Genomic DNA, 15,353 nt, shown 5'->3' with positions numbered 1-15,353 from the left:
AGAAAATTTGTTGCATACATGTATGAACAAATAGAACTCTCTGCCTAGACCGCCAAAATAGAGATCATATCCTTGCAAATAAGTTGGGTTCTTTTGATTTGTTCTCGTCGGAAAAAAAACAGTAATGTTCACGTCAAATGAAGACTAAAATAGAGATAATCCATTATTGATGTTCCTGAGAAAAACATCACTAAAAGCCAAAAAAAAAAAAAAAAAAACCGGTGCTGCTGAAACCGGCAAAAAAAGAGTACAAAGATTTGCACTACTTGTGTATAGTCGGCAAAATTAGGAACTTCAAGTACACAAATGTTGCAGTGACGGAAAACAAAAACCGAAAAAAAGAGGGGGTGTCTCCTGGAACTAAGTCATTATATCACAATCTAATCACACAACTCTTGCTACAACCAAACTCATTACTACAGAGTACCAAGTACCATGATATATACAAACCTCAGACAGAACCTTCAACTGCAATCTTCCTAAGTCCAAGCGGATGCAACAATTAAGTTTTTGCCTTCCCATCCGAAATTCAGCGTGTCCATCTCTTCTTTAACCTCGTACTTGTTACAATACTGCTTTACAATAAGCTCTTGGATACCGTCACTGACGTTTTGACTGATGCGACAAGGCTGGAAACCGGCCATCAGCATCCTTGCCCTCCATTTCCCGGCAACCTCATAGCGTTCGATTCTCTCCTCCCCTTCACAAGCAATAATGTTCACAATGTCGCGTGCCAAGCATTGCTTCTCAACGTTTAGTCTATCTTGGCTTTCTCTAGGGAGCGTGGCATCGAGGGATTCAAAAATGGCAGAGTAATAGCTGTATGCCTCGGAAAACCGGAAGAGGAAAGGGGTGGTGTTTGTATTGACATCTTGTTCGACAATTGTCACTAGCTTCGGGTTTAGATTTTTTACCATTCGGAGAAGCTGGTCCCGCTGATTTGTTGTTGAGACGCTCTCATCGGGCATGTGGTGAAGCTGGAATGCAAAGTTTACAACCAGAGCTTCGTCTGCTCGACACTGTAGCATCTCTGGTGTGACAAGCGGAGTGCTAGCTGGTACCGCTCGAAACTCAAAAGGCAAACCGACACCTTCCGCTAATGCTCCTAGCTTCTGTCCAATATTGTTTAGGCCACCAATGGATCTCTGAACCGATTCCGGGTCATCAACCCCGGTTAATCTCAGCCGGATCGACTTTCCATGTCGTTTGGCAAGCGATCTTATGAGGTCAAAGTATTGATTTCCTTGGTTCACGTCAAAGTCGATGATATGGACCGTCTTTTCGTTCTTAACCGCCTCTATAATTGCCTCATTTGCAGCCATGAATCCGAATTTGAAACATGGGCATACCTCGAAGAGTACCTGCATTGAAGCAAGCCTTTCGAAAGACGGTGGCTCTTTGCATTTCAAAGCTTTGTAAAGAAGTTTGCCAGATGAGGCCAGCCGGGCTGCTAACCCTTCCACCATGTAGGCCGCTATCCTTTGAGACGGGTCTCCTTGGATGGAAACCATCTGTCTAAGCTCATTGATTATCATCGAAGCTTCCTCAAAACTTCCTTCTGAAATCAGAGCAGCACATTCAAAGAGCAATTGTTTGGGGATACGCGAAGTACTGACGCTACTCAAGTTCGAAGACTCTGATGAAGTGGACTCTTTCGGTGAGTCGTGGAGCATCATGTTCCTTAAAGGGCCAGCCCAGTCTTCATCAAGTTCCATGCTGGGCTCAGGCCCAATCATAACTTCGTCATCTTCATCATCAAGAAGGGCATGCTCTAGTTCTTGAAGCTTAAGCCTCATCTTACCTTCATCATATCCAACTCCATCTGGACTCTGACTTACCAGGGACTCCAAATCATAAGCATTCTCGTCGCTCCTTAAGCCCAAGAAGGAGGACTCAAACGGGTTTGGAGTCAAATTTGACGGGTGGATTAGCTCTTCTGAGTGAGGCGAGTCCATGAAAAAATCCAGATCATAACTTGGACTGTTAAATGATTCTGTCATGTACACGAGATTACGCTTGTCAGACCCATATAACGGACCCGACAACCCAGACCCGTTATTACCTGCTTGAACTGAATAGAGCTTGGAATTTCTATATGACGCGGTAGACATATCTGCAGACCTAACTAAGGACATGATCTTTGCTTGTGCCTGAACTTAAACAAATATAGAAGTAGATTTTCAAGATTAACCAACTGTGGTTGCAATATTCATGCTGCTTTTGAGGCCCTTGATACCTACTGAATGATATAATGATTCTGCATATAATAATAAAACAATTAAAAATCATGTAAATGAGTAATATATGGAGCAGGTTAACTCTCTGAAGAAATACATATATAACTAAACAACTAAATTAATGTGTTAAACAAATAGGCAGCGCGGGCGTGTGGCATACGCTCTTTTATATTCTATATGTCAGTAACTAGCATAAGAAGGCGCAACTCGTGAAAGTATTAACTTATTACAGACAATTTTTTAGTTCTAGATGATGTCCAGGTGCTTCCAAATGCTAGTAGTTCATCCATATTAGCATAAGAAGGCGCAACTGGTGAAAGTATTAACTTGTTAAGGACAGAGTTCTACAGATCGCTGAGCGATCATAACCATGAATTATGCCCTACTGAGAAAAGATCGATTTGGGTCTATCATTACCATCTAACTTTGTTCAATCACTCTTACGCAAGCCTCATAGTAAAACGATACGCCTTCTTGTCAAAAAAAAAAGTTTTACTCCTATGATTTTATGTTATGGTGGGTCTATGTAAATTTAGTTAATGATTCAAATGTAAACCATTTTTTTTGGTGTTGATGTTGACCAGGAGTATCCCCTACCGACAGCTAGGGCAATCTCCTTCGGGATACTGAAGGCAATTTAATGGGTTAACCCCTCCCATTCGCAAGAATCAGTAATCGAACCCCTGACCACTTGTTTAAGAGATGAGAGCCCTTACCACTCACACCAGCCAACTTTGGTAAATGTAAACCATTTTGCACAAGACTAACTACTACTCTATGATTTATGTTATGGTATAATGTATATGTAGATTTAGTTGATGATTTACCCTAAACCGTCTCACACACAAGACTAATTCTTGGTCTACAATTACCCAACAAAATACTTCTTATCCCCCACAAAATACAAATCAAACATCCACTTGATGAACTAATTAAAAGTTAAAATTTTGTTTATATTTTCATAATTAAAATATTTCTCAGAGATGAATAAAAACGTAAAGGATCAGATGAATCGGAGGAAGTAAAAGATTTATACAAAAATACTTATACCTGAAGCAGGCACCAGAGCGTAATCAGCTGAAGCAAAAATCACAAGAATTGAGTAATCCTGCAATCAAGAATAACCCAGATAGATATAAAACTTACAATTTGTATTACAACTACAAGAAAGCAAAGCAGAGAAGTTTATGCAATTGGTTAGAAATTCCTATATGAAGAAGATGTAATTTTCCACAACAAAAATTGACCAAAATCCAATACTATTACCTTTGAATAATTTAGATATAGTTGAGTTAGGTATGGTCCAACACCAAAACAAGTGTCAAGTACACTTTTATAGATAAGAAAAGTAGATTCAACTAAAACATGATGATGAAAACGGGAAGAAAAATATGTCCGTCATAAATTATAGAATAAGACCGTTATTATGTGTGACCTTCTTTTTATATATAAAAGGCTCGTCTAAAACAAGATTGAGGTGGAATTTGTGTTTAATGATAGCATGCTTAAATGATGAGAAAGTTAAAAGCTAAATTCAATTAAAAAAAACCCAAAAAAAAACAAATCAAGAACAATTAGTCAATCAATTATTATAATATATTCCAAATTCCAAATACCCTATTTGGTGATAAATCACAATCTTCTGGAATCCAAAGAAAATCTTGAGAAATTTGCAAGAAAATTGCTTACCCAAATAATTTTACGGACAGATTTATATGAAATCATACAAGCGTGTAGCCGTGTATGTATGTGTATGTAAGATGCAGTCTTTTTTCTAGAGTGCTGAATATTATTATTTTAATAAAGAAAATGCGTTGTACCAACTATGCTGACCAAAATAGTTTGTGGGTTGTTGTAGTCTTCGATTTTTTTGATCGTTGAATGATGAGCCGTTGGATATTGTAATGTACGGTTGATTGAGAGGCGACAGTTATCCATTAAGGTGGCAACTTTTAACGGATCATAATCATAATGTTATAAGAGTCAAAAGTTTAAATCATGAAAAAAACATTGGAAACTTGCTTGTAGTTTGGTCAATCCATTATGTAGTTTAGTCGGTCGTAATTTTAACTTTGAACTTGATTTTGTCAAACAAAGTGAAATCATTAAATCATTGTTTGTGTGTGTTAGAGATTAATGTGATCCTATCTATTGTGCCTGTGATCACGATGACGATCACTCGATGAGTGATAATGGTTCCACAAAATTCATTTCTCTCGGGAAAACAATTATACCAAAGGTTTGTATGAATGACTCATTTTTTTTCCAGCGCGTCTTCTTTTAGAAGGCAGTTTATCTGAAATAAGACGGACAATATGTATCATTTTACAATAAAATGTTGTTATTTTCTGATAAGATGTTACCATTATTTTTCACAATAATTTTCAGGGTAAAAAATGACACCTTTAGTGATAACATTTTGTGGATTAAATGGTTACATTCTCTTAAAAAATGGCAACATTTTGTCGGTCTTATTTTAGACGGGAAAACAGCCCGTCGAAATAAGAATTTGTGTTTTTATTTTTTAAGACGAGAAGGCCAGTGGTCTCTATCTTTAGTGCGCACCTTCAAGTATAAGTAATATAAGGCTGCAATTAATTATACCAGATAAGCCACCCAAGAGTGACAGATTTGAGGTCCAAAAGGCATAACCTCAGGTAAGGAGACACCAATAGCTCTTTGTGAATCACAATGTAAGGAGACTAGTGCAACTTGTCCTACTCATATCGGCACGTCTACTAATAAGTTTCTCAACCATTCTGCTTCTTGTCCTACTAACTCAAGACTCAAGAGTAATAAATTCGCATTCAATGGTAGAGCGTGCTATACGAGTCTGTTTTGAAGACTTCTATGATATAACACATCCACATAGAGTAAAAATATAACTAGTAGTAGAACAAATCTCCTAGTTACTGGAAACCTAACGTGCATCAGTGAAATCCCTCTAACGCAATAGTAAATTTACCGTGATGTAAACACAAAACAAAAGTACCTTTCAAGCATTTAAGCATACGGTGAAGAGCATTTCAATGTTCACTACTCGTGTTATGTGTATAAAGACTCAGTCTACTAACAACGAACATATGCAATATCTAGTCGAATACAATGTATAAGGAACGTTACACTACCTATAATTTTAGCATACTCTTCTTGAGACACAATCTCACCCAAGTTCTTACACAAATGTACATTCGGATCAAAGGGAGTTCTAACAGACACAACATCAATGCAATCAAAATTTTTCAACATAATGAGATCGATTTAAGGATATTCTATTAAGGTCTCAAATCATTCCAACTCCTAGAATAAAATCAGTTCTCGTAAGCTTTTCATCTCAAATGTGGTGACATAAAATCTTTGGTTTTATTCACAACAGTTAAATTATTGTCAAGTATTAGGATGTCATTAGCATAAAGGCAAACGATCATACACTGTAACACCCCAACTATCCGGCTAAGATAATTGGAGCGTTACCATTTTGGTTTCCCAAGGTAGGATTTCAAAACTTCAATCAAAGAACATTTTATTAATATAATGTTTAATGATTTACATAAACGTAAACAAATGAATAAAAGTACAACTCGTGACATCTATACTCTTCTAGCTAACTAGACTCGTCTTGTGACTCATCAAGCTCGTCTCGTCTCTAGCGTGCTATCCAAACAACCTGTACTTAACCTGCTCCCCATATGATCGAAAATATCATATGGATCGACATAGGCCACCCCGGAAATAGGTGACAATTACACAGACACAACAAACGCCAGTTTAATTAAAATAAATAAAGTGTGACCCGTCTCGAGTGTGTGAATATACAACATGACTATGATATGAATGAGACACTATCAAACAACCACCCCCATGGTACCGGGACATGCCCAGACATACTGACAACCACACTGGTACCGGAACACGCCCAGACATACCGATAACCACAAACAGGTACCGGGACACGCCTAAACGTATCGGGTCTGGAAGCCAACCGGATCCCCTGCCAGATGTTGCGTCTCAACCACACGAGTCCCTCCGTAACTCAAGCCATTAATGTGCAGATCCCTCTTAGAGTGGGAAGTTCCAAGAGGCGACTTAAGCGTAAGACGGTCTCCCAACCGTCTCACGTCTCCAAAACAATAACAACACAAATCCTCCAACATATACAATCACAACCGGTACAATATGAAATGTGTGACAGACAATATACACCATGACGTGCCAAACATGCCATGAATACCATTTTCTCAAATATCCCGACTCGTCGAGCCGTCGGAACCAACAACATGAAATACGACTCACTCAATGCAATTAAATGATAAAAGACTCATTTAATAAATAAATGCAACAATGAAACTGAGTAAGATAAACCTACCTCACAACAAATCCGTATAAGCAAGCCGTCACACAAGCTAGGCCCGTCTCGTAAAACCGTCTCACAAAACCCATTTCCTAAAATACGATAATAATACAAATACGTATAAATATACTAATCTATTTATATAAATATGTATAAATATACTAATCTAATACTAATTGAATACGTATACACTAATTAAACCCGTCTTATACAACTACCCAAACCTGACTCACTACACACCACCACCACCACGCCTCCCCACCGTGGACCACCACCCAGCCACGGTGGGTCCGGCCTGCCCAGCCGCCACCTAGACCCGCACCAAGCAACAACACCAATGGACACAACATCATCAACCAACACGATAACAACAACCACCCAACCACCACCGTGAGTCTCCCACTGACTCAGCCACCCCACGCGCCGCCAACAACCTTAAACATCCGACCCAACAACAACAATCAACAAACAACAACTTCAACAACAACCTCGACACCTCCCTTTCCTCCCCCATTTCCGCCACTTCCAGCCACCATATCCACCACCCAGGAGCTCCCCTCAACTCCCCTCTAATCCATCGACCCATACCTGCCCAGAACCGGACCCAAACCAACCCGCAACACCCTCAAAATCAAGCCCTAACCCGAGTCACAAAAACCCCAAAAATCCCTTAAAACTCTCGGTCAAACGCCCTTATGGTGGTCAACGACGGTTGTCTGGTCAGTCACGGCGGTCACATAGCGGGTCTAAGTCGCGGGTGAAATAATGGTATAAAAATAATAATATAAAGGCTAGTATAAGACGGTTTATCTTACGATCTCGAGGCGGAGGTGTTGGAATATGTGTCATCTGACAATAATGCGATCACAACTGTCGATCATGATGATCACATGTTTAAGTCTCATTTCAAGAATACAATTGGGAAGTAATATTTTACTGTCAACTGGTCCACACATATCGGTAATGATTGGTTGACTAGAGTTTGACATTACTGTCGTGCGACTGTGGTGATCAGTTGATCCCCTTAGGTCATACCTAAATGGTAACACTCTTAATTGATTATTTAATTGATCGTATGACGATACGGGTTAATTAAATTACTTAAAATTGACGGACGATTTTGGAAGTAATATTTACGTATCTCTGTGGACAGCGGGCCGCCCACGGGGGCGCTTGGTAGTGAAGGGGCTCGAAAACAAGCGTTTGCATTTTGTATGGAGTCGCCACCAATTTTTATGGGAAATTGGAACCGTTCGAATACCTCGTGTCATGTCAAGACACAAAGTAGTGACATGAACACTAAGCAATCGTTACCCTTAGCATTCTATGTCTAGAATGACTCTCGCGGATGCCAATGAACACGGGTGCTCACGGAGATCTGGAGTAAGGGGTGAGGGTACGTATTAGGAAGCTCTTTTGATCGAACACCTAATCCCGCCCGCCTCGATAGCGGCCTCTACTAATGATTAGGGAGTTTATTCGTACTCGATATATCGTCGGCTACATGCATGAATGCAACATCCAATAGATTAATCCTAACATGTGAAATTAGCTAAGTCGGTGAACAATTAATTAGGCAAACAATTGGGTCGAAGTAGGATTTAATGTTCAATTACATGTGGAAGCACACAAAACGATGAAATAAATTAAGTAAACTACAATAATGGAAATTACATCAATTACATTGGATTAGGCGATTTATGTCGAAAATACCTTTAAAACGGATGATTTGATAAAAAAGAATAAAAGAATAGAACAACAAATTAACGAACAGGAATTAGCGATACTACGAATATTAGTTAATTGATACGTAAACTAATTAATCTAGGTCAAGGCAGAAAAGGAGTTCAGGGACGTAAGTCGCCCCGGAACAAAGAAGAGACATCTGCGCCCTTTGGAAGAGGCGCAGCAGACAGACGCCGTCTGCATTCCAAGGACGAACTCGTCGTGAAGCCGGAATCGCAATTGTTAATGTCGTTGATGAATTTAATGAATCGATTTAGATTATGTACCCGGATGAAAGTGATTAGCATGTTATTTACATATGATTGATGTCATAAAACAATAAAACATGGATGAGACGGAAACAAACGGATTAATTATGTGAAGGGTCGATGTTAATGAATGATTAATTAAACTAACTAACGAATTATTAAATAAACATGATGAATGATGACGAATTAATGACGAACAATAAATAAACAGATGCAAATTTATCAACAACGAATCCCAGAAACTCAATATGAACTAATTGAACTTCTAAAACCCGAAACTTGAATTAATGACGAAAACCCGCAAATATGAATTATAAGGGATTTAAGCCGGATTTATGACGAATTAAACATGTGAATGAATGATGAATAATATACATATGAATTATTGATGATGATTATATACATGTGAATTATATGCGACGATTATATCAAAGAATTAAAGAACGAACAAAACAAAAGAAATAAATTTGATACGGATTACAGAGGACGGAGGAAGAAGAAAAGAAGCAGGAACTGCGGCAGCCTCATGAAGAGGCGCAGCAGGTGCTGCGCTCCTTTGAAGAGGCGCAGCAGTTGCTGCGTCTTTTCCCGACTGTCTATCTACTGGAAATCCGCAAAACAGGTTTTAAAGACGGTTTTAGAAATCGGTTTTAATGAGTACTTTCGACATAAACCTTACAATTGTGATACGATAATTAAAATACTATAAATAAAAGAGAGATTACACCCTCAGACTTACATGTTGACGGAACGAGAAGAACTAAGAAAATCGATTAGTGATGCTCGACGCGAATGCAAGGAAAGAGTGCCCTCGTAAGAGGAAAACGATTGATTAATTTAAGTTGATTGAGTGTAGTTGGTCAAATTGGTCGGTCATGCAACGGAGAGGCTGGTACCCGGAAAGATCCGAGCTTACGTGGTCGGAAGTCCAAGCACGTAGGCGCCAATTAGTAAGAACGAAGTCTAGAATGCAAAGGGAGAAGAGAAGGGCGGACACTCGCGTGAGAAATATGAGGAACGAAAGCTCCTATTTATACTAATCACGTGAAGGAATAGGGTTTCGGAGACTCTTTGGAAGTGAATCTCGGAAAGATATAAAAAAGATACGTAAATCATGCAAAGAAGGGCCTGGGAAGAGGCGCAGCAGCCCATGCGTCTCTTGGAAGAGGCGCAAAGCAAAGCCGCGCACTGTTCCCGGAGGTTTCCTCCTGCTTAAGAAAGATTTCCGCGTTTTAGTTATGGTAGGACGGATTTAACTCGATTATCTTTTGAATATTACGGGATATTATTTGCCAAAAGATAAAATTTGATGAATATGGAATAGAAATATCCGGAACATTCCAGAATATTCCGACTCGGGATTTAACAGCTATCAGAAAATGGAGACGGTTTTTGACCCGGACTCCGAATGTACTCTAATTACTGCCAAAACGACCGTATCGGCACGTAGATGACAATTAAGAGGTTGACATTTATATTTGAGCAATCACTTGACGATAAACTTACGAACTGTCACTAATCGTTCCGCGAATCAAACATGCGGCCCAATCATCACTGGGTGGTTTGCGAGGGGTGCAGAAACGAGGTGTCCACAGAGCCCCCACTTTGACTGAGGCTTGGACAAGGCGAAAGTCAAAGTATAGCCATCAGGTCAATCGAAGATTACAACCTGACGACTATGGCGACGCGAGGCGGCTCAAGGGGTTTGAACCAAGGACCTGTCGTCGGGAACATTTTAGAGTCTGTCGACTATCGGGGAGGGTCGTTTAAAGTCCATTAGACTACGTAAGGAGGCTCGCCAGCCATAAGAAAGAACCATACCTGAGACTTCTTCCTCGAGATGCTTTCGGAGGTGCATAGGAGATAATATATGAACGTGCTAGGGTATGGGGCCCTAAAGGAAAGCATTGACAGGAAGGAGGCCAAATGTGAGTTCTGACCTAAAGGTAACTAAGGTTTGGGTATAGGAACTTCTGGAGAACGACACCCTGTCGAACTCCGCGGGGAAACAAGAAATATTGAAAGCAGCAGGACGTTGGTGGAAACTGCTGGGGATCCGCTTGCGTCGGTCTCAAACGAATTCTGGCGAAATTTTGGAAGTTGAATCTGCTTGCGTCGGTCTCAAGCGAACTCTTGTTGGGGAATATGTCGACGACTAGGAACATCTTGATCGTCGGGGGAAAGTCTTGAGTGAGCAGTACTGCAAAATACTACTGCGCCGGAATGGTTGAGCAATACTGCGAAATACTGCTGTGCGGGAATGGTTGAGCAATACTGCGAAATACTGCTGTGCGGGATAAAATGAATTCGGACAATACTGCAAAATATTGTTGCACTGGATAAAATGCGGGCCGGAACGAAGGGAAATCATCGAAACGGACCAAAGTGATAAAATGTCATCAAAGAAGAGGCGCACCAAAGATGGGCCCACGAGTAACGAACTCATAACGGATTTTTGAAAATCCATCAGGAGGGAAACAAAGGAAGAGGCGCAGCAAGAGCTGCGTCTCTTGGAAGAGGCGCAGCGCCTTTCGCCGCGTCTGTTTCCCCAATTCAAAGAATTCCGCGTAAAAACGCGAAATCAGAAAGGTTTTATTTCATTTCATTCGAAACACAAATCCTTCAATTTCTCTCTCAAATCTTCACCATTTCTATCAAGGTTGGATTCAAAAGCTTGCTTGGAATATGACTAATCGAGGTATGTGCTTTAATCTTGCATTAATCATTCATTTTTGTCGAATTTTGAGCCGCGAACATTAGGGTTTTCGACCCTTTTGATCGAAAATTTGGGGCTTTTCCCCCAAATGGATTTGTCATGCTAAATTGATACTAGAAATGAGTAGTAGGCAATGTTAGGAACATAACCATGTATTCACTTCGAATTTTCATCAAGTTTTGAGCCCTTGAGCGAATTTTGAGACGGTTTCACAGCTAGATCGAAAATTGCTTCGAAAATGGCCTTAGGATTGCCCATTTGTGATGAAATTTGATACTTGGGACCCTTGGATGATGGGTAAACTTCCTGTCATCTCGGAAATTTGGTTTGTGACAACTTTTTGCAGGACACTTTTTAGGGCATAATCGCCGTTATAACGAAATGCTGCCGAATTTTCGACTCGAACTCGGAACTAGGCTTTGACTTTGACTTGACTTGACCCTATTCATCACATGAGTGATTGGGTTTGGCGGGAACATGGCCAAGGATGGCCGGAAAGGGGCGATTTCTGGGCCTTGAAGGCTCGAAAACTACTTAACAAGGGCTTGTCGCCATGTGACGCGGCCTGGATTTGCTTTAACCGTTGCAGGTGACGATGCTTCTTCTTCTGGGAGAGATCCCATGGACATAGACGCCGCTGCTGTTGAGGAGGCTTTAGAGCAGGCCTTCACCGCCGCGGTGATGGCTGCTGCAGAGGAGGTTCCCGAGGAGGAGGCTGCTGACGAGGAGGAGATTCCGAGACGGGCCCACCTCGGACGAGGGGGTCGCCAGCTGAGAGGTGCTCCTGCGTGGGCCGAGACCTAGGAGAGTAGGCACCTTGTATGGGCTGCAGAGGGTCACTTGTCCTACAGGACGGTGAAGAGCTTGGTAAATAGGAATTCCCTAACTCATTACCTATCCTTTTCCATTTTTGTTCAAATTCCTTTTAAATTTATCCAAAACTAAAGATAGCTTTGTTTCAAATCATAATAGGAGGCCGGGAACATCCGGTCGTTCTCGGGGTATACGACGGCGATGGAGCATTACGAGCGGCTATCGGAGGAGGAGAGAGCCATGATTGAGCGCGGAGCGTTTGGTCCTCTGGTTCAGGTTTGGAGGGATATCGTGAAGAGGAAGTTGCGGGCCAACCTTAGCTTGGTTCGCGCTTTCTTGGATCGATTCTGGGATACGACTTCCACGTTCCACCTGCCTTTTGGTGAGGTGGGAGTCACCTTGGAGGACTACGGCATGATTTCGGTCCGTGCGGGATCGAGGAGATGGTGTGGCCGGAGGGGTGGCATGATGAGGCGCATTCGGCCGAGGCGAGGAGGTTGATTGGCTGGAACCTGTCGCCGAAGGCTGTTGCGGTGCCGGGTTTGGTACCCAGTACCTATGTTCGAGATTACTTTGCGGGGAAGACCCCGGCATCGGTGGTGATCGATGGGAGGGAGACGGATCCTCCTCCTTGTACAGCCGAGCAGAGGGCTCGTCTGTGGCTCTGGTGGTTCTTGTCTTCGATTTACCTTGGAGACAAGGGTGAGAGGCTGTCGACGAAGCTTCTCCCCTTTCTTTCTGACCTGAGTTCCTTAGGGCGTTGGGACTGGGTCACTGCTGGTTTTGCGGTCCTCATCCGCTTCATGAGGGCCATGGTTCGCCCAGAGCTGATGGAGAAGGGGACTTCTCCTGGCGCTGTCGGACCTGGACTACTGTTGGAGGTATGAACCTACCTTTAAATCAACGTAAATTCCTTTCAAAGATCGTCATTTGACTATTCTGTTTTACAGGCGTGGGTATACTCTTACTTTCCGGACCTCGCGCCCAAGAGGACGGAGCCGTTGGAGAGGGCCTATCCCGTGGTGAGGGATTGGGTCATGTGCCGGACGAAGAGCAAGCGTTCTTCTCACAATGTCTACCGGCGGGATGTGAACGCCCTTGGTGAGCGGCGTGAGTATCCCATTTGTATTCATTCACATCTTCTCATATTTTGTTTTCAATTGATCATAGGAATGACCTTTGCCTTCATATTGTGACGGTGGGTGCCGGACCTTGGGCGGAGTACGCCTGGAGCGCCTCCCTTTGTTCTTGCCGAGACCCTTCGTCCTAGGAGTTCGAGCCTCTTTGTTGTGGACGTCGATGGGTCTGTATGGTATCCGGGCGAGCGGTTAGCTCGTCGGTGCTTTGGGGCGCGTTGACGGTTCCCGTCGATCCTCCTAGGACGATGTTTAGGAGCCTTCGAGGCCGAGAGGGAGGCGGACTGGCCGGTGCCGTGGCGACGACCTTCTTCTCCCGAGGAGGATTACTCGGCGTTCCTTTACGGGAGGTTGGCCTATTGGCCGGTAGTGGTGAGTATCCTTTGTTTTCTTGTTGATTTGATTTTGAAAATTACGACGAAGGATCATCGATTAACGAGAGTTGTTTTGTCCTTGTAGGAGGTTGAGGCGGCGGGCATCGAGCCCCCAGAGTACCCCGAGACCCTCGAGTACACCGACGCGACCGGGAGGACGACGATCTCCGAGTTACGTGACTTTGACGTAGCCGTGACGGATCTGGCCTGGATGAGCGGCAAAAGCATCGATTCGGAGGGTGAGTTCCCATTTTGCATAGTTTTCGTGTAAGAACACGTTCGATCGAATTTGTTTAATTTCCGAGGATTTCTTTGAAATGCAGTCGCGCCATCTCGGTTCGTGGCACTATGGAGGGTGGCCAACCGGCTACGAGCTACGGCCATTGAGGCACTCGTCGGTGGTCGGGGTCGTCAGGTATGAGCCTTTGTACCCATTTTTCGATCTTCTTTTTTTTTGAGTTTTGGTTTTCCAATTGAGTTGATTGACGTGAGCCAATTCGTTGCCGTTTGCAGGGAGACCGCGAGTCGGGACGAGAGTTGGCCTGAGCTCGGGAGGAGACGGCTCGCTTGTCGAGGGAGCTCGAGTTTCGGGATGCCGAGATCGCCGCCTCCGATGGCGAGAGTTCTTTGAGTTGGAGGGTGCCCAATGAGTAGCTTGTGTAGTTTTGTAGATTTGTACGTTTTGATTTTGAAACATTTTTTGGACCTGGTTTGGGGCGCAAGCCCCCAGTTTACTTGGACTTTTGATTTGGTCGGGGCGCAAGCCCCCAGTTTGCTTGTACATTTGGACTTGTTCGGGGCGCGAGCCCCCAGTTTGCTTGTACATTTGCTTTTTGCTGTATATATGATGGCCTCGAGTGCCTTTCTTCTTTGGGTTGTTTGTTTGTACTGCAGTTAGTTCTTGAACAGGTTTGGTAGATGACGGTTTACGCCGTCATGTTACCGGAATTTACATGGACAAAATCACGCAACACATACATTTTATATACATATAAGGCCTTTAATTAGTGCAAAATGAGACTCAAAAGAAACGCAAAAATGCAAAAATTTTGCCGGAAATGACCGGACGGTAGGGAGGGTTACCCCCGAAAAAAAAAAAAAAAAAAAAAAAAAAAAAAAAAAAAATAGAAATTCATAAGTTAGAAAATGTAGCAAAAGAAATTAAGAAAATGAAATAAATATATGAAAGTTTGAATAATAAAAAGAATTAAATGGACAATTAAATACACAAATGTGATAAAATGGCGAAAATGTCAATGTCGCCTCGAAATGCGTGCCCGCGAAATTAGGAAATCCCAAAACATGGTAAACTTCCGTAGTTTACCCAAAATAAAATCCCATAGGAATAGGAAATCACGCGTGTTATAGAATTAGGAAAGATCCAAACACGGAAATCACAGGAGTGAGCCTGGGGAAGAGGCGCAAAGACACAAGTGCGTCCCTTTGAAGAGGCGCAAAGCAGTGCCGCCCTGTTCCCAGGGGTTTGTTCGACGGATTTTGGAAACAAGACAAATTAGTATAAATAAAAGCGCCGCCGAAGCTTTGAATCATATAATTCTTCCGTCTTTTCTTCGTCGCTTCTCCTAAAACTCCTAAAATAAATTTTCAAGAGAAAATTATCATCATGAATACTTTGGAGGTTCGCTTGAAGGAATGGACTAATGAGTTTTCGAACATGGAAAAGCACGACATGGGTGCTTATAATCTTGGGTCTTTATTGAGTTTGAAACTC

At 42.3% G+C, this 15,353-nt stretch overlaps 1 protein-coding gene across 2 annotated transcripts; it reads right to left on the bottom strand.

The window, feature by feature from the left end:
* Positions 1–242: 242 nt before the first annotated feature.
* Positions 243–4,289, bottom strand: LOC141605400 (scarecrow-like protein 1). Of its 2 annotated transcripts, none has more exons than XM_074424135.1 (3): positions 3,927–4,289; positions 3,288–3,345; positions 243–2,257 (listed from the first exon to the last, which is right to left on the bottom strand). In XM_074424135.1, exon 3 carries the CDS (start codon positions 2,133–2,135, stop codon positions 480–482), a length of 1,656 nt encoding a protein of 551 aa, XP_074280236.1. In that variant the 5' UTR covers positions 2,136–2,257; positions 3,288–3,345; positions 3,927–4,289; the 3' UTR covers positions 243–479. The 2 variants fall into 2 exon arrangements, with proteins under 2 accessions (XP_074280236.1, XP_074280235.1); XM_074424134.1 differs by lacking the exon at positions 3,927–4,289 and adding an exon at positions 3,504–3,805.
* Positions 4,290–15,353: the final 11,064 nt, after the last annotated feature.

This window comes from Silene latifolia, chromosome 10 (assembly GCF_048544455.1).
Source record: "Silene latifolia isolate original U9 population chromosome 10, ASM4854445v1, whole genome shotgun sequence".
Taxonomy (NCBI): domain Eukaryota; kingdom Viridiplantae; phylum Streptophyta; class Magnoliopsida; order Caryophyllales; family Caryophyllaceae; genus Silene; species Silene latifolia.
Note: the sequence above shows the minus strand (reverse complement) of the source record. Positions and strands in the feature narration are given on the sequence as shown.